The 22,177-nt window shown below is 39.6% G+C and overlaps 1 protein-coding gene across 3 annotated transcripts in view; it reads right to left on the bottom strand.

The window, feature by feature from the left end:
- The window catches only part of TENM3 (teneurin transmembrane protein 3), a 417,392-nt gene that overhangs the window by 17,192 nt on the left and 378,023 nt on the right, over positions 1-22,177 (bottom strand). For all 3 annotated transcript variants that reach the window (XM_082759677.1, XM_082759679.1, XM_082759678.1), the window contains 3 exons: positions 17,990-18,222; positions 17,442-17,596; positions 15,729-16,603 (listed from right to left, as the gene is read on the bottom strand). In XM_082759677.1, the coding sequence (XP_082615803.1) occupies positions 15,729-16,603; positions 17,442-17,596; positions 17,990-18,222 (1,263 nt within the window). The remainder of the gene's footprint in view (positions 1-15,728; positions 16,604-17,441; positions 17,597-17,989; positions 18,223-22,177) is intronic.

A 22,177-nucleotide genomic window follows, 5' to 3' on the forward strand; every position in this document is an offset into this window, starting at 1 on the left:
AATACCAGCTACTCATATTGTTAATGCACTCTTGCTTTTTGTGCATGGGATAGGCACAGCAGAGACTTCAAACGTGCTTTGAAGTAGTCAAAAGACTGTTTAACATACAGGAGCCTCAATGGCGATAGCAAGAGCAAACAGATGGATCTTCAGCTCTGCATATGATTCTTTGAAGTGTGACCAGATCCTGCTGCACACCTAATTCACCGTTTCAAAGGGAGAGTATTTGTTGGCGCTAAATTCCGTAGCATTATGTACTCACTCCCTGTTAGTGGAATAGATCTTTGTTGTTATTATAGGAATCCTCAAAAATTTGCATAAAAAGGGTATCTAAACAGTCCTTCCCTCTGGCCCTTCCTATTCACTGATTATGTGGACCACCTGCTCTCCTGGTCCTGAGTGCTTAACATCCCTTGGTTTATTAAGAGAAAGAATCTCAGGTGGTATTTATTCTACGTAAGCTGTTTGTAGCTGGAAATCATAGCAGCTAGTGTATATAACTTGATAGCTACCTGTGGATCATAGACTGAGAACTGTGGCACAAGCCACGCTGGATAAGCTTTTTCCTGTTGCCACTGATATTTCTTTAAACCAATAGTTACATATCCATTCGAGAGTAGGTAGGTAGATAAAATGTCTGTAATGGAAATAGACTTAGGACTTGTAAAACATGTCTTTTCCTGTGCTGTGTTAGGAATACTCCAGCTACTAATACCATTGATAAGATATGTGCAGCTCTGTGTAAGTGAAAAACGAGACAATCAAAGTGATCCCATCAGACGTGCAGAATATTGGTAGCAGTGCTTTTTGAGACCCAAGTAAGCACTCAGTGAATGAGGGGATACTTCCACCATGTTTTTCAAACACAGGACCAAGACCATGGTCAAATCCAAACAGATATTGCAGTCATCATGTACAGAGGTAAGGCACTGTGTAAGCTTCAGGTCATACAACTGCCTTTGAGATTAGCTCTTCAAATACTACAGCTTGGATTCATCAGCTCAGGAGTTCAGCTGAGGCGTGTTTTTCAGAATTAGAGTCTCCCTGTGTCTGCAACAGAGAGAAACAAGTATCTGAAGGGCGATTCAGCCCACCTAAGACCTGCTTGATGTCAGGAGTTGTCCATCCCTCTACCGTGACTGTGCAGGAGGAAGCTGAAGGAAGCTTTATTCTCCTGAAGTACCAATAACGTGACCCTGCTGATCCACAAAGCATGGTAGACACTTCATACTTAGAATTATCATCAAAATGCTCCTTCTGGGAAAGAACCTCCCAAACAACAACAAAACAAACCAAGTATATCACTGAGGCTACAGAAATTCTTTTTTAAATTCGGAGAATTAATTCCAGTTTTAACCCACGATACCCTTACTTTCTGCGTACATTGAGAGTGCTGCACGGATTGCTGTAACTGAAAGGATTAGGTTTAGAAATGTTTTTTTCCAGTTTGCTTACTCTGTAGATTTGACAGCTTTTTGCACACAGTCATTTTCATCCTTTTAACACAGTTGATTTCCTTTGTTTATGAGAGACTTACACTTAGCAACAGGAAAAAGGAAAGAATGTTTAAAAATCAGAAGCCCTTCTGCAAGCCAGGGAAATGAAGTGGGGAAACTTATTTCTTGAAATTAAGTATATTTCAAAAACCAGGGTTTCTTCCAGGGTGTTTCTGTCCCTAATTTTGGCTGTTTTTCCCATACAGGACTTGGCAAGCTGAGATGCTGCATTTATGCAATAAACTGAAACAAATACACCAACATTCCTTGTGCATAAATTTGACTGCAAGCCCATTAATGACCTTCAGTTCCATAAATTTATTTTCTTTTCATGCACAACTTCCCTTTTAAACTCCCAGGGGAACATACATTCCCCAATTACTGTCCTTTTCTATTTTTCATGTTACAGAAGAATGCTTGAAAATGGTATCAAGTTATCTTTTCGGGAGCTACTTGTGTCCTTTGATTCCAGGAGCCAAGTGCCAGTTTTCATCTGGAACAATGCTTCCTAAAGTTACAAAAGGCAAGATTTCTCTATAAGAACTTTTCATCCTTTGAATCATAACATTTATGAGCAATTAATTATACATATTTCTGAGTACAACACTGGAGTTGGTAAGCACTATGCATCTGTAGCTTTCAGTAGAGTGTGTGGCTTCACTACAGTATGCAGCGCTGAACATTGCTTTCTTGTTTTATGCATTCTTGCTTCCATATTATATTTTTCAGTCTGTGCATATAGTTCCCGAACTGGTCTCTTTTCTTTCACAAATACATGAAAAGCACACCATGAGCCTGGAATAAGCAGCTAATATTATTACAGAGGGGAAGAGTTCAAAGATCAGCAAAATTCATGCTACACATTCATGTTCTTAAAAACATGACTTTAAAGCTAAAAGAATCTTAAAAGCCATGATTGCTTGGTTCAGGCATCCCAGTGCTGGAAGAAAATGTGAATGAGATGTGAAAAGTAAGAATAGGATTTCTCATACTTTTATAGCCAGGAACAAAAAGAAAGAAAGGAAATAGGTCTTTCTACAATTTATTACATATTCCATTTTATGATGGATTGTAATGTGTGTCCTTCATTCTGCACATCGAATACTAAACTTACTTCTACACTTGATATCTTTTTGCCCACAATGAAAGCCTTATCAATGCTCAACATAGCAACATCACTCATACCTTTGGGCATTCCTATGCTATTTTTCTTATTACATCCAAATATCCTTGCGTTCTGCTGCCAAGGTGAATTTATTCATCCAAGATTGTCAGTTTTAGACCGAGAGATTTCTTTTATCTGTCTTGTGTTCTAATATTGAAATTGCCCTAACAGGAACAGGATATAAAGTCTAGAGGGCAAGCACCTATATTTGGCATTTCACAGCCTCTTTGATCTTTTCATCCAAACACAAGCACAGGCACACATGTTACTGCTGAGCCCTCTGATCTGCCTCCTATTCCAGGCAAAGCCGTTCAACCTCTCTCTTAAATTCCTCAAGAGCAGGTTGCACATAAACATTTCAAGAATCTAAAACAAAAACTTGCTTACTGGGCATTACCTCATGTGCTTTAATCCTATAAACCCTGTTCCACTCATTAACATAATGATCTTCATATTCGGTCAATAACTACAGAAGAGAGCAGCAGGGGCAGGACAGTTGCCACCACCACTAGCTGAATTTCCCCTTAGATCAAATTCTTTTTCTTCCTTAGGGTGATCTGACACTGCTGGCTAGTTTTGCCCTTCTGCAGTGAGAAATTCTCAGAGATAATGATTATCAGCATCCCGGATTCTTGACCTTTCGCTCTTCACCTGCTGGAAGTCCCTCTTCCATTGTTCATCTTCTTTAGTTTTAATTACATTCCTTCCCAGACCATTTTCTGTTCTAGTCTATGTAGGACAATTTTCACTTTGCAGTGATAATTTCCTGGCAATCCTTGTCACAGATGGAAATGCCCTACTTTCTTTATTTCTGACTTCTTTCTCATGTGTGTTGCATCATAGTTTGGAGCACATTTAGCTCGACCCCAGCTTGCAGAGCATTATTAACATTTTATATTTGAAGTTACTTCAACATAAAATAGGGAGCTATAGAAATGAAGTGTATAGTAAAGGTTGTTGCTAAAGCCAATAGCTAAGTTATGACTGATACTGTTTTTCCACAGACCTCTGCAGCATATTCCCGTAACAAAATAAATTCCATATATTTTTTTTCTAGCTGTTGTAAACATGTCAGGTTTAAGAGCAAGGCACAAGGTTCCTGTACATTTCAGATAACAAGACATACAGTGCAAATGTGTATTATGTATTTCTTTAAAGACTGGTTATGGATTATACTATTAGTTGGGATACTGTATTAGAGAAATGAGGCATGAATACATCTCAAAATATAGACATGTATAATTTTGACAGTAGAATGAAAAGTACTGCCACATACTCACTCAGCACATCAGGCATTTCCTTTATACATCTTGAATTATCAAGAGTGGCTAGAAAATTCATGGAGCATTACCCTACTTGTTTCATGTTATTCACAGGAAGCCTCTTATATCAATATGCTGCTTATTGGCGGGTGAGAGCAGAAACTTCTGCAGTATGGTGTGCTGCTGGTTTAGGTGTATAATCACTGTGTTCAGATACATACTGAAAATCCACCCTAACCTGGCAGTGAAATGTCTCACTGAGCTTGTTGTGGCCACTGTGCTCACATTTACAATGAAGACTGTTGTCTTCAGCATTAAAGAATGTTTGTCATTTTGCAAACACCTTCTTTCAGCCGTGTTTAGCCTCCCATGATGTACCTGAAGCTTAGTCCCTCCAAAAAGTGAACTTGCAGTTTGAAAACTGTAGTAAGGAGAAGCCACCTTGATTGGGTATCATTGCTTTGCTAAAACAGTAATAAAATAGCTATCTTGCTGATTACAAGGAAACAAATGCATAGCTTGTATAGCTTCCCTTTCATTATAATTTTGTTACTGATACAGAACTTTCTTGTCCTCCCATTTTAAAACTGGGCACGGCAGGTTACTGGGAGCTCTATTCTGCCCATCTTCAACCATTAAGTGGGTTTTTGGAAGAGAGGAAAAGACTCTTAACTTCAACAGCATGACATTTAGGTAGCTCTTCCCCTTCACTCCATTTCTGAGTTGCTTTCCCAATTTTGATACACATTTTTGCTTTTAGTTTGTAACAAGAGTGACTGGACGATCCTGCTATGGCACAAACTGAATGCACAAACTGAAAATAACCTACGGATGCATGGACAGACAAATGATTCTGCCTTTTTTTGGCTTTTATTCTATAGCCTTACAGATATGCATACATTATAACCTGCCTTCTTAAACACAATATTAATTTATATACTGTTTGCATGTATTCCTTTATTTGCACAGTTTGTATTAGACCTTAAAAGGTTTAGCATCTTGCTTGTGAATTCACAGTGCAAATATATCAGGAAACCCAAAATAGTAAACTAGATTTTTTAAAATATAACAGGTAGATTAAACAAAAAAAGAAAAGAAAAGAAAAGAAAAGAAAAGAAAAGAAAAGAAAAGAAAAGAAAAGAAAAGAAAAGAAAAGAAAAGAAAAGAAAAGAAAAGAAAAGAAAAGAAAAGAAAAACATAAACAATGAGATCTGTGTATGTCTTGTTAAGGTTTGTTTTACCTAGCAAGAGGGGAAGAAGGGAGCATATGTGTTGTAAATGACAACTTGATATATGTTAGTAAGCTTGTAAATTATGACAAGAGCTTTGATTTTATTTATTTTTTTAAATAAAGGACTACTGTCTAATAAGGGTAGCATTTATTCTTTTGTTCTTATCTGGAAAGTTGTTAAGCATGAGAAAAAAACAACCGTATTCTTACCAGTCTTACAGAACCTTAAATATATGAACAAGGTCTCTTATCTTGCCTCCCCTCACTTTCCCTCTCATGCTTCTACTTCTCCACTTCTGCCTCCATCTCCATCTCACTCCTCCTGTACTTATCTGACAAAATAGTAGCTGAATACGAATCACAGAAAATAGGTCCAGGAGTGATGCTTGGAAGCGCTTAAAGTAAACTGCAGCCTGAAATCCAATTCTGGATAGGAATTTATCTGTCACTACTTGGTTTTAAAATGGAATTTGGACAGAAAAATGCAAACTCACAGAGGCTGGAAAGGCATTAAAAGTCTGTTAAGTATCAGCTGAATTTCTCTGTCTTGCTCAAACAAGTGTCAGAAAACTCAAGCCCGAATTCAAGCAGCTGGCCATCTTTTCCTCTCCCTTTATCTGATGCCTGTCTTCCACCGAGAAGGGCCAGCTTCAGCTGGGATAGTCTGGTCTAACTGCACAGCTGGTTAAATAATTCAGGTAATGTTTTTTTTTATCTTAGCAACCTGGTCAGGACGAATGTTTCAGCCCATGTTTAATGAAGACATTTCCTCAGCTTGAAAGTAATTGACAAATTTTCTTTTCACCTTCTCCTGTTATAGCCCCAGCATTTGAGGCTTTTTTTGTGTGTATCTATTTTGTCATAACGTTAAAAGGATAGTTTTCGGTCTTTTCTGTAAACTGGCATTCAATATACTAGACATGTGAACAATTCACCCAAATAGGCCATTCCTGACAGCTATAACTCATCTGCAAAACAACAGGCACACTCTAAACTGAAATCACTGCAGAAAATGTGTCTGTTGGAAAGGAGCTCACAGAAATGAATCAACACCTTCCCTCCCGATAGCTCGCCCACTTCCGCGCCCAGGCGTTTCTGATGCTCATTTTCCACTTCATCGCACAACAATGAAAACAAGTGCGAGTTCGGTGCTGGCGCTCCCCTAAGATTGACCACCTTTACAGCCTAATCCAAAATGACTTCCAGATGGGTGTTTCGGGGGAATGGTACTTTGCAGTGAAAGAAGCAGTACATGAATTTATCATCATTTTATCTTTACTTTTTGCCAGAAGACTGCCAAACTTTTTTACTTGTTGCTTCCATCAGACCGTACGGTGTTGCAGCCTTCCAACACTGTGCTGTTTGCTGTGATAAGCATCTGCCATTTATATTCTTGTAAGCACTCACAAACCATGAAGTCTGCCATACCTCTCATTTCTGACATAAGGTGTACGTGCACAAAGGTCTGGATAAGTAACTCGTGCGAACGATGCTGGTGTTTTTGGAAGAGGAGGACAAATGACTGGTGTGTGTGCAAGGGGAAGCAGCAGGACAGAGGTGGTGCGGCTTAGATTAGAGGTGTCTCCTGGGGATGAAGATGCTTCCCAGGGTTTTGGGGGTGCTCCTCAGCAGTGCTGACACTTTCCAATCAAGCACAGTAGATTCAAAGCCAATAGCACGGGGACCATCCATACGAAGATGAACCTAAACAACAGTAGCCAGGCAGCCACAGAGCTGCAGCCAGGCTTTTATCTACAAGACCTCAATGCTCAAGCCTTGCTTTTCAGCTACCCTCTAACAGGCATTCACTGCCCCCAGCCCCACGGGGTCTGGGCTTGGGGTTTTGTAGGGGTGTGCAGGGCGAGCGCCTGTCCTGCGGCAGCTCCCTGCAGGCTTTGATCTCGGGGCTCCCTGAGGCCCACGTTTTGTTCCTCTGTCACTTCCCCCCTCTTGCCTAGCTCGGCTATTGCTGTACAAATAAACAGTGCGCCCTGCTGATATAAATACTGGAATGTGGCCTTTCAAATAGAAGAAATCTTGGTGTATATATACTTTGTTTGACAGATTGGCCCTTGCTTTAAGGTCTGCTTATAGTATCAGGGCTGAGTGCTCAGGCCTTTCAAGAAAAAAAGGATGTAAGGCAGGTCTCTTTGGTCAGATGTTGTTTACAGAATAAGCTTTACTGTTGCTTCCCCCCCCTTTTTTTTTCTTTTTCACTGTAAAAGTTTTTACTATCCGGGTGTTTTTACAGGGTCGCAACAACAACAACCCATAACTTGGACATAATAGAACTTAATAAATTACATTATGTTTGAAAAGAAAACTTAGCAAAAGGAACACAAAATTATATGGATGTATTTTTTTTTTTTTTTTTTAGGATAGTGAAATGCCAAGGTACTAAAAAATTTTGCTAGGTTCAGGTTCTGCGGTTAGTTTATTACAGCACCCTTACTGCTTTGGTGCATGAATCATACCCAGCCAGTGCAGGCTGCTGAAGTGACAGACTCTCATCTGCTGGGGGAACTGGGTATGGCTTTCAGTGCCATGTGCTCTGTAGACTCCCTAAAAAGCTGATCAGTCCAGACATCCTCCTCTATCCAAATTGCCCATTTTCATGAAAACTGTAGCAACCTGCTTCAAACAAAACAAAACAAAACAAAACGACCAAAATCTTCAGAAAGATTGACCATTTTTACGACCTAGTCCAAAATGACTTCCAAGAACAGGCATTCTGGGGGAACGGTGCTTTGAAGTGAATGAAGCAACACCTGGTGAAAGAAGCAGTGCAAGGTGAGGCCTGAGCATGAGGGCTGTGCTTGAATACTGTGGGGCTGAAAACACAGCTGTTACGTGAAGGCTAGAGCTGCCCTTCCATGCTCAGTGCACCAGCTCCCCAGTGAAGTGAGTGTAAAGGAGAGACAGCGAGCTTGGCTCTAGCCTCACTGACTCGTGCTTGATACAGAAAATGAACATGGGACAAGAACACTACCGTGGGGATAACTGAACAAATGGTATTCTTAAGCTCCTGATTAAGCCAGAAGCGAAATGGATACTTTCAGAAGCCTGAACAGAGTTGATTGGATTGACAGTACAGGACATTTATGTCATTAGCAAGAAAGATACTGTTTTTTTTGCTGAACTATCTTTACTTGTAAGAGCTTTCCAAAACCACAGAGACATCATATGCTGATTTTCTTGGCAGAAATCAAAGCACTTCTTTTTTTCTCATGCACGTAGGATGTAATAATGATATGTGTCTTCAGTGTTGCTATTTTGATATTATTACCTATTCAATGGTTTCTCAGTTCTACTTTTATTACTTAGACTAGTTCTAAGGACAAGAAATAGCAAACATTCAAAAAAAAAAAAAAAAAAAGGAACAGGTAAATGTCTATCAAACCAGATCTGCTACTGATACCTGAGCAATTAGGGTACAAGCTGAAGTTCTCTGAAAAATTTTACATTGCTATTAATTGATTATTTTTAACATGTCTGCTTTGTTATTTAGTAGGATGAGTCTGAAACTGCAAGTTTGTGTTCTCCACTGACAGCATAACCCTTATCAGACTATGTAACAGCATGTTGTATTATAGTTATGAAATGTACAGTAAAGTTGAGTTAGTGTTCCTGCTGAGAAAACTGTGAGATCACAATCTCTGTTCTCGGCAAAACGAAGTTTAAGTTAGAAATTAAAAAAAAATATATTAACAATTTATCTAAAGAGAAACATGGTAAGTACAGACAGGAAGCACAACTGTCACTAAGCTCTCCTCAGAAAACCCATGTTGCATGAGTCCTCAGTTCTGTGTGTGGAGTACCAATGTAACTAGGAGAAGGTTTAAAACACAGGATATTCTTCAGTTTGCTGTGGCCATGCACAATTGCACACATCAACTAGATATTTTTCTCCATGAATTCTCTCTGGGCAGAGGAAATATTTGTCTAGTTTGAATAGAGGGAAATGCTTTAAAGTTTTTTTGGCCAGCCTTGCCTCCATGGGTCTATATGAAACGGTGAGAGAAGGTTACACCTACTAGAATTTCAGTCTGTTCAATGTTGAGAGGAGGAGAAACACCAAATGTTGACTAACAGAGAACCAGCTAGTTCCTAAAAGGTGCTTTCAGACAGTAATATGTGCACTGCCTGCTGGACTCAGAGAAGCAACGTGGATAAAGAGGCACATGTGCAAGGACTAGGTATCTAGAAAATATCCCAAAAAAGACACTTAGGAAAAAAATAAGAATGAAGAGAACATGAATTAAGTTGCTTGAGTAATTATAATATGGGAAGATTAATGTTATCACACTTGTAAGACATGATTTGCAAGTAAAGGCTCATGTGAGGATGCAAAAGTCAGTATGGGAACATTATACAAAACTGATGTGATGAGTGTGGTTAATTACTTCAAAGCCACTGCAGTTTGGACAGATGAAGCACAAAGCAGCGACAGTAAAAGCAAAAGGTGCAGAAGGCTGTTGATGGTAAAAGGAGAAAAATATCTAAACAGCACTGTGATACCAAGGACATTCAGAGGACACTGTTTAGAGCTGGTAAAAAAACAAACAAACCAAAACAAAACAAAAAACAGATTACAATTTTGTACCAGATTCTAGTATTTTTAAGAAAACAAAATCAAATTATAATGAAAGCCCGAAAATTGCAAGAAAAAAAGAGTAGGCATTTTTTTGATATTTTTTGAAACAAAAATGTGATAGAAAAATGAACACAAGTAGAAACAGAAATAAAACCCAAAATGTACCCAAAGTTACCCCCAAATTTACAAGAAACAGTATACAAATATTAATGATGGAAACTGAATTGTGAACACCTTAATATACCGTAAAAGTTCAAGTGAATTGACACTGTTATTGGGAGATAATTTTTACGTGATTGAAATTAAATATTTGCTTTTCTTTAAATTTAACTTTTCATTAAAAGTTCCTTAGACTTTTTGCAAGCAGAAACTCGGTATTTCCAAGTCAGACTCCACCAGAAAGCCATTAAGACGAAGCAGGAGAAATACTGCAAAATATCATCTGTTCCCTGTTGCCAAATGCCGACAGTTACAGATGATGTGCCGGCTGCACGGGGAAACTAAACAAGTCCAAGCCAGAGGCAGGGTCTTACTCTGAATGCTGCAGTTTTAAGGCAACCACAGCAATGAATGCATTGTTAATAAAAGCTTCATATGTAAAGCGTGATACTCTGCAGCACGCAGTGGAAATACATTTCACCTGCAACTCTCTTGCCTGTAAAATTACCGTAAGGATTTCACAGTCTGCACAATTTCACCGCCTTTCTGGAAGGGCTGGAAAGCTCATTAATTTAACTGTGGGAGCAAAGTAAACTTGTAAGAGCTCTGCCTGCTAATGTCACTCTCTTTGATTTCTGTTGCATTCCCTTGGAGACAGGAATTGAGCGAGAGAGGGAGGAGAGGAATGAGAAGACAAATGAGCTCAGGGCATGAAGTACCCGGGGAAACATTGGATGGACTGTCAAGAGATACAAGAGGGGATTGAGAAGAAATGCACCTCTGGGAAAGGAAAAGGCAGGGAAGCCAAACACGCCTTAGAGAAATGACAGGAGACATGGCAAGGAGCAAGATACGAGGTAAGGAAGTAAGGAAATGCAGTTGGAGGGGAGGGTCTGGAGAGCCAAAAAGAGACTTGGAAGAAAGGGAGTGAAATCGCAGGGAAGAGGAGGAGGCATCTTAGTTTGGATCAGATATTGCCTGCTGACATTGCTCCCAAAAGGAGAGCGAGGCAAGAGTGGAGAAGACAGGAAAGAGATAATAATCAGTGGCTACTGGAAAGAATTCACAGCTAAGGGAGCAAAGTTACCTCAGATTAGCTAAAGGGGGAAGAGGAAGCCAAAGGCGATCGCTATGTTGTCTGCACTTCTCAGGGAAACGGGGGCACGAGGCATAAATGAAAGAAAATGTAGATGTGTGGAACTGTAGCATTTGCTGCCTTTGGAAACTTACTGAGCGCTTTGCCTCTTTACAAAGGAGCCTGCAGACACACCTAGGCCAGGACCACTGGAAATGGATCCCGGCCACCTGATGCTGGGCTGACCACAACTTGTCCTCAGCCGTCTGTGAGGAAGAGACCACTCAGGTGCCAGTTTGTATGCACACTGCTTTTTTTTTTTGAAAAAATAATAATAATTAGTTAATTAATTTATTTTTTAAGTGAGCTTTTGAAGCATTTTCAGCTGACTTGGCTGGCAAGTGCTGGCACACCAGGGCGTTCATGGAGACGTGGCATGGCAGGCTGGGGGCTCTGCCTTCCTGCACCGCTGAGCCAGTTGCACAGGGGCACCTCGGGGCTTCTTAGGAGTTCACTTCTGATTACAAGCACTTGTAATTTTCACTTTGAAAACCACATAGAATAAAACAAGTATTTCCTGTATGCCAGTCCTTCCCTCAGGCAAAGTGGAGACTAAATAAAATAAACTCTAGATCATTTAGTGTCCAGATGAAATAAAATAAAAAGTAAACTTCTTTTTGGCTCTGATATTGGTGTGACTGAGATTGTAGGGAAGAGGGACAACACAAAAAGATGCTGTCATATGTGCCAGGGCAGCGATTGCCAATTTTGGGATGCAGTATTTTCTTCAAAGGTTCCTCTTTTCACCAAAAAGTTGCTCCAAAAAATTAACAAAAAATTAAATAGTTGTCTTAAATCTACTCCCGCATCACTGAGAACTCAGCAGAATCCATGGTGCAGTTGTACAGATTTGTACAAGAGTTAACAAAGCTATTACCGAATTGGCTGTGAAGACTGATCTTTTTATTACTAGAAATGCAGCATTTTTACTCCACTGTAACTTCTGCCATTTAAGCAGATGCATGACCACCAAATGGTGAAACAACCCAGCCATAATCACAGATGAAAAATGACATTTCTATTCCATTGGAAATTCTAACAGTTGAAAGGTTTTAAGTCTGAGTTGAAAGAAAGTCTAAATTCACAATGGAATATAAACTTTATTCCCTTCCCAAAATATTTTGAGAAGCTGAGTAATAATATAGAGTAAATAAAGTAAATAAAATACATAAACAAACTCCTATATGAAAAGAAAATGTATCCAGTAATGAAACTGAAATATTTTGCTATTACCAAAATAGAACAAGAAAGTCAGAACAATTTCTTCTCCTCATTTCTTATTCCTATCCAGGCATCCTAGGGAAACCTTATAGCTTTAACAGGACTTCATTTTTTTCAGCAGAAAAATGTTCAACTGAAGAATTTTTAGCCCATCCTACCTACCAACGTAAAAATGCCAAAAGCTGGGGCTGAGATACACACACACACACACCATGTCACTCCAACACAAGCCCCTGAACACTATGCATGGTTTCCACTTCGGCAATAGATGCAGAAGCCTCTGGAAATCCAGCTGAAGGCAGATTTACTATTACAAATCACCACCACTGAAAAGCAAAGTCAAAACAATGTTTGCTGATCCCAGAATAAAAGATGCAGAATGGTCTCATTTTTATCTACTTTTTCTTCAAAAGGGAAGTACACAGACACAAGTTTAGTGTATGGGGATTTTATGTCCAAAAACAGTAAGCAGCTCTGATACCCAATGGATGTCTTTAAGAATGCTGTTTTGGCAAGAAAAATAACTCGGTGCTTTTTTTTTGCTCATTCCCTGTAGCTTTACATAATCAGCACAATTTTTTATATTTGGTATTAGCTTGTACAGAGCATCATAGAAAACATGACTGCAAGGGACCTTGAGAGGTCAGATGGTCCAGCCCCTACCCCAAGGCAGGATCTGTTCTTCCCAAGTTAGTCCTCAAAGATGTCTCATCTGTTCTTAAAGACAGCCTGTGAAGGGTAAGGGGTCACTGTTGTCTGTCTGCTTCAGGGCTCCAAAATCTTCACAGTGAAGTTTTTCCAAATGTCTAATCTCCATCTTCCGTGTTGCAATTAAACAGATTACTTCTTCACCATGGATACAGAGAGGAGATTAATATCTTTGCTTCTGCAAAAGCCTAATACACTTGCAGATTTGGGGTGAATGAAATTGCTTTGCTCTCTCCATAATTATTTCAGCCTGGGACTTATAATGAGACATTGGTCCGAGGCAATTGTTTAGGAAGTGCATAAACAGCAGCTTGGAAATAATATAATATTCTGAGGGGAATAGCCTGCCCTTTGGGTTCTGTGCAAGCCAGCTGGACATACCTAACACAGACCAGAAAGCCTGCACGAAAGCAGACCAGATGTGAAAGAGGGCTATTTACAAACTCAGTAAATAACTATCTATTTCATGACACACAGTAGCATAAATTCTTCCTATGAGGAAAAATACAGGCCTTTAAAACGCTTACTGGCGAACAGAGTATCTGCTTTTTTCTTGTGATCTTGCAGACACCATGACAATACATTCAGGAGCCATCAGCTGCTTCTGCAGTGCACCACAGTAGGCACGCAAAAACTACACACATCGTGGTGAGAAATTACTGCCCTGATTAAAACTCTGGGTCCTCAATTATTCAGTATGAATGCCAGCATGATTTGAAGTGCCTGCTGTACCCAACAGATGCCTTAATTTCAGTAAGGGACTTCACTATCCCCCAAATTGACTGCCTTGCCCAAATCACATGTTGGAAACAAGTGGGTTTTGTGTGTCACAGTTAAATACTGGATTTACTCTGTGGAAATAGATGAGTATTTACAGCCCATCTGAAGCTGTGCTTTGGTCTCTCAGCATATAGGACACGGCTAACTCCCGGGACTGAGAACACATGCCCTCCTGACTGAACAGCTTCTCATTCCTCTGTGCCTCTCTCATTCCTCTGTGTATCCTCGCTGTGCTTGTGTCCTCTTGGCAGGACCTAAAAAGATGCGCAGCAATGCACAAATGCACAATTAAATATTACAGACGTGCGCTAATGCTTTGGTATCGTGCCCACTCCGAAAGGCCTGCCAACTTGCAGCTTATTGTAAGAATACCTTAAAACTGGCAGCAGTGCCATTCCACCTGCTGTCTTTGTTAGGAATCAGCACTTCTAGCCGTGTCTCCACTTCAGGACACAATATGCAGTGAAGCAGCACCTGCTGCTCTCGTGTCTCTGATGGGCAAATGTAAAGGTTGGAGAGTAGATACAGGTGCTCATAGCCTTCCTGTGTACTGCCTCGGCCAAATGTACACTGACATAAATGTGAAGTTATCTCAGAACACAGATGTTTGGCTTTGCTGCCGCTGCCTGACACCAGCACTTTATTTTCTTTATCATGTGTGTTGAATTGAAAGCTTTTTTCAGGCCCTGACCTTGGCAGCAGTTGCTACTGCATTTCATCTAAAAGATAGGAGAAAAGAAGGAAAAAAAAAAAAAGAAGAATGACTTACTGGATTTTCATGATGCCCTTTGTAATCCTGAATACTTCAGCTGAGGGCTCTCTAATGCTTTTACTTATCTTACTAACTTTACATCTTCCACTCCTTCACAGACACATTTTTACCCAACCATGGCATCTGTCTTTCAAGTGATTTAAGAACACACATTATTTTCCAGTTGACTGAGATAACTGCAAAAAATCAGTGTTAATTTTACATCAATCTTTATTAAAATAAATTGTGTTTTAAGCTGTATTTTTGATATGTTTTGCTTGGCATATCAGTCTGTAGTCTAGTTCATTAGGGGATGAAACTGCCTTTAAAGGCACTATCTGAACTGTCAGGTTCTACTAGTTTATCTATAAACTGTCATGACCTTCCTCCTTCAATGTAATTGAGGATTCCGTAAAACTTTTTGCTAATGTTATGAACAGGCATTTATGATATAATGACTTACACAGGGTGAAACAATTAACTTAAAAGATTTTTCAGAGGTTGGTAAAATTAAAAATCTAGTATCTCTCACTGTTGTGTTTGCATGCGTGTATACCACACACTGCTGGTGGTCTGTGTTTTCAGTTTATTCCTACAGGAATGGTATTTCCCCCAAGATCTTGCTTTCTCTTCTCAGATTCCTCCACCCAGGGTCCACCTGTGTGAAAGCTTGTCATGTCATCCAGGAGATGGTCCTGGATATTTGCCACTCAGGGAAACAAGCTTTCACCACTTCAAAAAAAAAAAAAAAAAAAAAATCCACCCAGCTTTTTGTGGGTAAAAGAAAGTGCAGGCATGTAATAAGAAAAGATGTTAAAAAAATAAAGAAAAAAACGTTTAGCAGTGAAGCACATTTCTTGTCAGTATTTGCTGCAGAACAATGTCAATCTAATGAGCAAAGAGGATAAAAAATCTAGTTTCTCATGCAAATGTAAAAATCGTAGTTGTCTGAGTTACAACTTTATTGACAAGAGTGAGATGTTGTCTCACAATTATTTTAATGTATAAAACATAAATTGAAAATAATGAATTTAAGATTACGCAGACCCAATGCTTAGAATAAATAAGATAGATGTGGACAGCCTGGAAAACGAAAAGTATCTTCCAGTGTTTTTTGATATTAAGTGTCATCTTCACATTTACTTACCAGTCTTTAGCAATATTTCAAGTGGTGCTGTATAGCTCAATAGAACTATACAGCATCTAGCTTTATTTTATGTACTTACTCAAAAAAAGTGGTCCACCCAGTCTCATCACTTTTAGTTGCCAGAAGTCCACTGTTGCCATGGTAGGTAAATAAAACAAGCTCTTGTCCTTGTGCTGTCATGCTTTTCAAACATCCATTAGTGCCTATCGTCAACCAGATGACTTGGTTATCAGGAGAGACCACTCTTACTGGCATCCGGTTGGGGTCCCGTCTGATACGAAGAGTATTCCCGTTGCTGTCTGTGACTGCAGTAATATCATTATCATTACTGTAGCTAAAATTGTACAGGTAGTCTCCAGTGACTAAGCTCACAGTGTACTGGTGAGTACCATTGACATCAAAGATATAAAGCTCTTGATCAGTTGGAGAAGCAACTTCATAAAAGTTCATTGAGTTCAATAAGGGTTTGTTCTTTGACACAGCCCGTATCCTAATGTTTCCCAGATCAGCAATATACAGCGTGCCATCTGGAGACACAGCTAAAGAGGAAGGGGCATTGAGTTTGGCATCTTTAGCATAGCCATCTCCATTCTGGTAACAGTCACAGTTGACATCATTTTTGCAATCACACTCTGAAGGTATTCCAGCAACTAATGAGATCTCTCCATCGGTTGTAACCTGTCTTATCCTATTAATCTTTTTTTCATCAGTTTCTGTAACGTAAAGTACTCCACTGTAAGACACTGCAATGGCAGTTGCTGACTCTAATGTGGTCTGTACAGCATGCTTGCCCACCGTGTACTCCACTCCGGGTACTTGGCAATGCATTGGCCTCCCCGCAGCAATGCGAACCTGACGGTTTTCGGTGATCTGCAAAACTACGTTGTTATCCAGAACATAAATGGAGTTATCCATTGGGTTGATAGCTAAATCTGTAGGCCATTCCAGACGAACCTTAACAAAGAGAAGTGGTTTACTACACAGTTCACTAGTGCACCTTAAATGAAATGAATGAATTCACCTTCAGTTTTAGAGAATGCTGTACGGATATTTTTCATCTGCTGTAACCAATCAAGACAAAAAGACTTGTACAAAAAGAAATGCAGCAAATGAAAGATTTCAGGGAGGTAAGGGGACAGGTTTCCAGATGACTGCTTCATTGAAAAACAGCAGCATTGGAACTATAATACAGGTCAAATTTCCCCTCCAATAAGTGCCATACTTGTTTGTATCACCAATGCATAAATAAAAATAAAGAGAGCTATCAGTCTAGTGTTCATGGACAGTTATTTTTGCACCAGCAAAAATAACTTACTACATTCCAGACTATGAAACACTGGACTGTGCTCCATTTCTAAACACAGCACTAGTGACATCTCTTCTTACCTATACAAACTTGTTGAGACAAAAAAAGAATTTCTCTATTATATATATATCCTCTCATTCACCCTAGTAGGCTATTAGTAATTCAGAAAACATCGACATGCCAATACAATTCTAATATATCTGTCGTTCTTCCAGTATTTACTACTGGACTTAACATTTCCTGCTGATGGTTTTGCTGTTCTAAACTAAACTGAACTTTATGGGCAGAAAAATTGAATACAGCAGCATTTATAGCTAGGAGAATACACTGAGATTCACATCCTTGGAATAGGTTTCTTTCTCCACAAATTCTCCTCTTAAATATTCATTACACACTCCACCCAGTTTTATTTTAATGGGCAAGGAAGCTGCATTTGCATTTCTAGCCCCAGATTTGCTTTCTCAATTAGCGGCTGTTAACATGTACCTGGCTGATGTGCATGCTGGTATCGCAGGTTAGAGGCCGTGCTGAGGTCAGGTCGTTGGAGCCAAGCAATGTGGATATTATGCCATTCTGATCCACTTTTCTGATCATGGTCCCATCAACAAAGTAGATTAACCCATTCTTGTCGATTGCTATTCCTTCAGTGAAGAGGATAAAAATTAGTTTCTTGTGCCAGCTATTAATATATTATCTATAACTACGGGCCTGAGTGGTATGTATATAGTGGTGTGTATATTAAGGGCAGAAAAAGGCCTAGCATTTAAGTTAACCTGAAACACTGGGTAAGTGGGACCACATGCAACACTGATTTTACATCTTCACCATTGTTTGCCAAACACATAATCTAAATGAGCATTTTAAAGTGCTCAATAACCATGAAAGCCACATATTGACTATAAAATTAACCCGGCTCTCCTGCAGCTCTCTTCCTCAATGGTTTTCCCCGTTGGGAAAAATTATGCGAAACTACATTTTTGAACCAACTCTTGTATTAAACGTGACCGTGCCCATCTCTGAACTTTCATATTTACCTTTAGGGCTCATGAGAGTTGCCTCCACCGCCTTGCCTCCATCACCACATCTTGCCTCATCAAAGGGCAGGCACTGCTCCCCGGTTCCTCCTATTACCTCAGCATTTTTCGTCAGGTCTTTCGCACCCGTGAGTGACCTGGGCCGATAGATCCTGCGTGTGTTTGTGTCCGAAACGTACAAATCTCCTGTCACGGGGTCAGTTGCGAGGTAGTATCTGTGGGCTGGGTTGCTGCTGTAAAAAGGAATTACACATTGCTTGTGCTGTAATTAATTGCACCAACGTCGGACCAAGAAGAAAAGATTTCAGTTCACACACAGTCTGTACTAATATATAAATAGTTAACAATCATGCTGGTGCTCTGGGCTTATGCAGCAGAGGTCATGGCCCCAAAGCTTTTCTCGGTTTTCATTTGTTTCCTGTGTCAGAGGCAGGCCAACCTAGACTAGTCATCCTTTTGGGACAGAAAATTCGATTTTGTCTACAATGCTATAGAGACACTTCTCATCGCCATAATAGGCCACATCAAAACAGTGGAGTCTTAGAACTGGTGTTGACTGAAACCTTGGTTCAGTTTCAAACTTTGCACCATGACCCCAACCCTAGCTTACACTTTGTTGCTGTTATCATCCTCTCCGTTTTATTATAATTTACATAAGGCTGCTGGGGTGCACGGTTTATATAATTCATAAACAGATAAGGCAGAGTTCATATTATTAGTTCACAGGCAAGAGATAAGACATCCTTCATAAGTATTTGTTTAATCCACTGCTTTCAAAGACGTGACATGCATGATTTAACGCATTAGGAAATGTCATCTTTTCCACCAGAACACTGAGCGGAGCTTTTCCGTTTTCCTTAACACAGAGTCATATTTCAAACAACTGTACACATTGGCACAAAACCACTAACTATGCCAACACAGTCTTTATTACAGTGAAAATATATATTGCTAACCATTTTCCCAGAAACGTACACTTTGCCTCTCCACTGGTGCTACATAATTGAGAATTACTGTCTTTTCTCCCCTGCTGGTGAAAAAACCTACCCTGGAGAGTACCTTTTGGGTTGATATATTACGACGTAGAAACTTAACCCACCGCAGTTAGGATTCCTGACCTAATTTACGGCATGAAGAACTGAAATAAGGTCATGTAAACACAGGAGGTAATTTCAGATGCTCTCCTAATGGATTGAATCAGTGTCAGAACAGTCAGTTCCACTTCTGATGTTTGCAAAAGCGCTGCTGAAACGTATCTACCAGTCTTGGTGATATCCAAACATCTGTTCGCAGAACACTGTACTTCACATTTTGTAAATACATAACTGTGCTAATGTAACACATTTTTATGTACTGCCACTTGGAAAAAGCAACAAGAGACCAACAGGAACAACTTGTGAACAAACGATGCCTTTTAGCAGGGACAGATTTTTATAGCTCTCCAATTACAAAAACACAGAAAAATGTGTTGCATAAATAGGATTTTCTTTGGTTTTAAGAGTTTAAACATGTTGGTGCAGAAGGAAGAAATCAAGTGAAGCAGACTAATGAAATCAAATACACAGTGATTAGCACCTCTTAAAAAGCCCTGTTACAGAGCTGAATGCTATACAGCATGCCTGAAAACAATTAAGTGGAGCCTTAACTCAAATTTCTGTCTGTTAAAAACTTGTTATTGCCAATGCACTAAATAGTTTAAAGGTATTTTCCGAACCTTAATTTACAAAGAGATCATTTATACGATCACTATATAGTGTACAAATTATTTATATCTCCATGGGCTGCAAATTAAATTATACCCATTTATATGATTACTCTGGTCTTTAAGAAACTTTGCAGACATTTCACGTATAAACACATAGCAAAATGTGAATTAAATTTTATTTCATTGTAATTTAAAATAAAGTCCTTTCTTATGCTACTATAATCTAAATTAAGGTACTTTTCTTCAACTCATTTAACATTGCCTAAATTGCATTTTTCAGTTGTTGGAATAAAGAGTCATCAAATCAACTAAATGATTTATGCCTAACATTTTTTTTTAAATATCTAAAAAAGATTTTTTAAAGCTGCTCTCTTCATATATATGAAAACATTTATATTTTAATTAATTCCAGCAAAAATGATACAGTCCTTCTTAGTCAGGATGAGTTCTGGTAATAAGTAGTGCATCCTTATTAAAAAATACAGACGACAATTTAAGGATATTTTCTCATTTTATCCAAAATAATCCCAACAACCCTGAGGTTTGAGAGCACATAGGATATTATTGAATCAATATAAACTCTTCAATTTGTCTTAAGTAATGTCTAATGGTTTCTTTCTGAGGCAATACAGCAGGCTTAACTTTGGTGTTTCTTTTCAAGGGAAGGTCAGAAAGCTGAGGTAGCTTTAGCCGTTAGGAACAAACCACCAATTCTCTGGAGCAAGGCACAATCTGAGGAACTAGATCACTGTCCACTGAAAACCATGTTTCCTAGCCAGAAGACATTTATGCACACTATGCAGACCTCTAAAATAGCACAGGGTTAAGTATCTAACACCTGCAAAGCTGCAGAGATTCTTCTATTTCGTTGTAGTTTGAAATAATGTTAAGGCTCTGCCCTCTACCAATAACAAGAACAGAGAAGTAAAATGCAGAGCCAGGCTTCTGGGCTCATTCAGTATTGCCAGGCTGCTGCACAGGGCTCTGGAAAAGAAGTGGTTACATGCCAACATGGTCCAATAAAGACAAACAACTACAAATTATCTTGTTCTATCTGCACTTAATCAACAGTGCTAACGATTTAAAGCACACACACACGTGCATGTGTGCAAACAGCTTAAGCCTTTTCAGTGACCAGACCTTGCACATTTTCCCATTCCTGTTTTTGGCTTTCTTAATGCAAAATGGTAAAATGTTAGAAAAACTTACTTGTAAGTGCTGCCTACTGTTTAGCTGCTGTCATGATCTGTTTCTCACTGCTTTATCTTGCTTATGCTGTTCTTTTAAATCCTCAGCTGTCAGATCACTTGCATTACTCTCCATGCAGAATTTAAAAAAACACTACTCTTCCTGCTCTGGCCCTGGTCTATACTCTCCCATCCAATGTATGCCATCTAAACCATATGCCCTCAAAGCTGTTTTTAGGTCTAAGAAAACTTTTTTCTGTCTCTCTGCAGGATATCGCCATAGCCTACAAGTGACCTCCCTGTCTTCAGAGTCCTTCTAAAAATTGCTTCCATGAATGCCTATCAGCATTAATCAGCCATAGGCAGCAGGGTGTATAAAGACATCAGCTCAGCTTTCAGACTGAAAAAACGTTAGGTCACTGGTAGATTAGAGAATAAATTCGACCTGCAGCGTCTCCCTAATTTAGAGCACAGGCGCCTTGAGGTGGGAGATTTGCTCTCTGTGCTGAACCGCCATGTCTGTAGGTGAGGAAAGGTGAATGCTTGAGCAGATAACAGCTCTCAGCTAGTATTTAGTGCTTGTCATCTGTTTTACTTGGTGAATGCATATTTTACCAGGCAAAAGAAGCTATTTTCTCTCGCAGTGTGTCCTGAAGCTGGGGGAACCCATGGCCACAGGATCTGGTGGATGCTCAAAGTTTACATGTTTAAAAAATGTCAAATAAATCAAGGGAACGAAGAGGTGTCAGGGGATATAACATAAAGGTACACTTGTGGCTTAAGAAGTCCCTGAGCAGCAAAACCCTAAGAGTTTTCACGCTGGGAAAACGTCCTGTGATGGGAGAGAAAACTCAGACTCAGGTAGACCATGTTGGGCTGTACACTGGGCTCAACACCTCCCTGCCTGCTGGGCTCCACGACCACTGCTGCAGTGCTCATTGTCCATGGTCTTCAAGGCATCTGCCTACCTCAGGAGGAACCCCCACTTTGTATCTGCTACACAAGCCTATGAAGATGCTGTTACCCTAATTTGTGCGGTATGATTACAATGTCACTGTCTGGAGCTTATGAACATGTACATGAATAAAAGAGAGAAGCCCCAATGTTTGCCCTCACTGAATTGTTTCTGAAAGGCCAGAGCTGAGACTGTGACCACAACTCTGCTGGAGGTAGGAGAGACCATCACCACTAAATCACAGCAAAACACACCTCGTTGCGCACCAGCACCTTAATCCCCTTTGTCCATTCCAAATTCCCATTTTCAGTATTACTCTGTATTCCACACATTTGTCAGAC

The sequence above is a fragment of the Aythya marila genome, assembly GCF_965140915.1.
Source record: "Aythya marila genome assembly, chromosome: 4".
NCBI classification, from domain to species: domain Eukaryota; kingdom Metazoa; phylum Chordata; class Aves; order Anseriformes; family Anatidae; genus Aythya; species Aythya marila.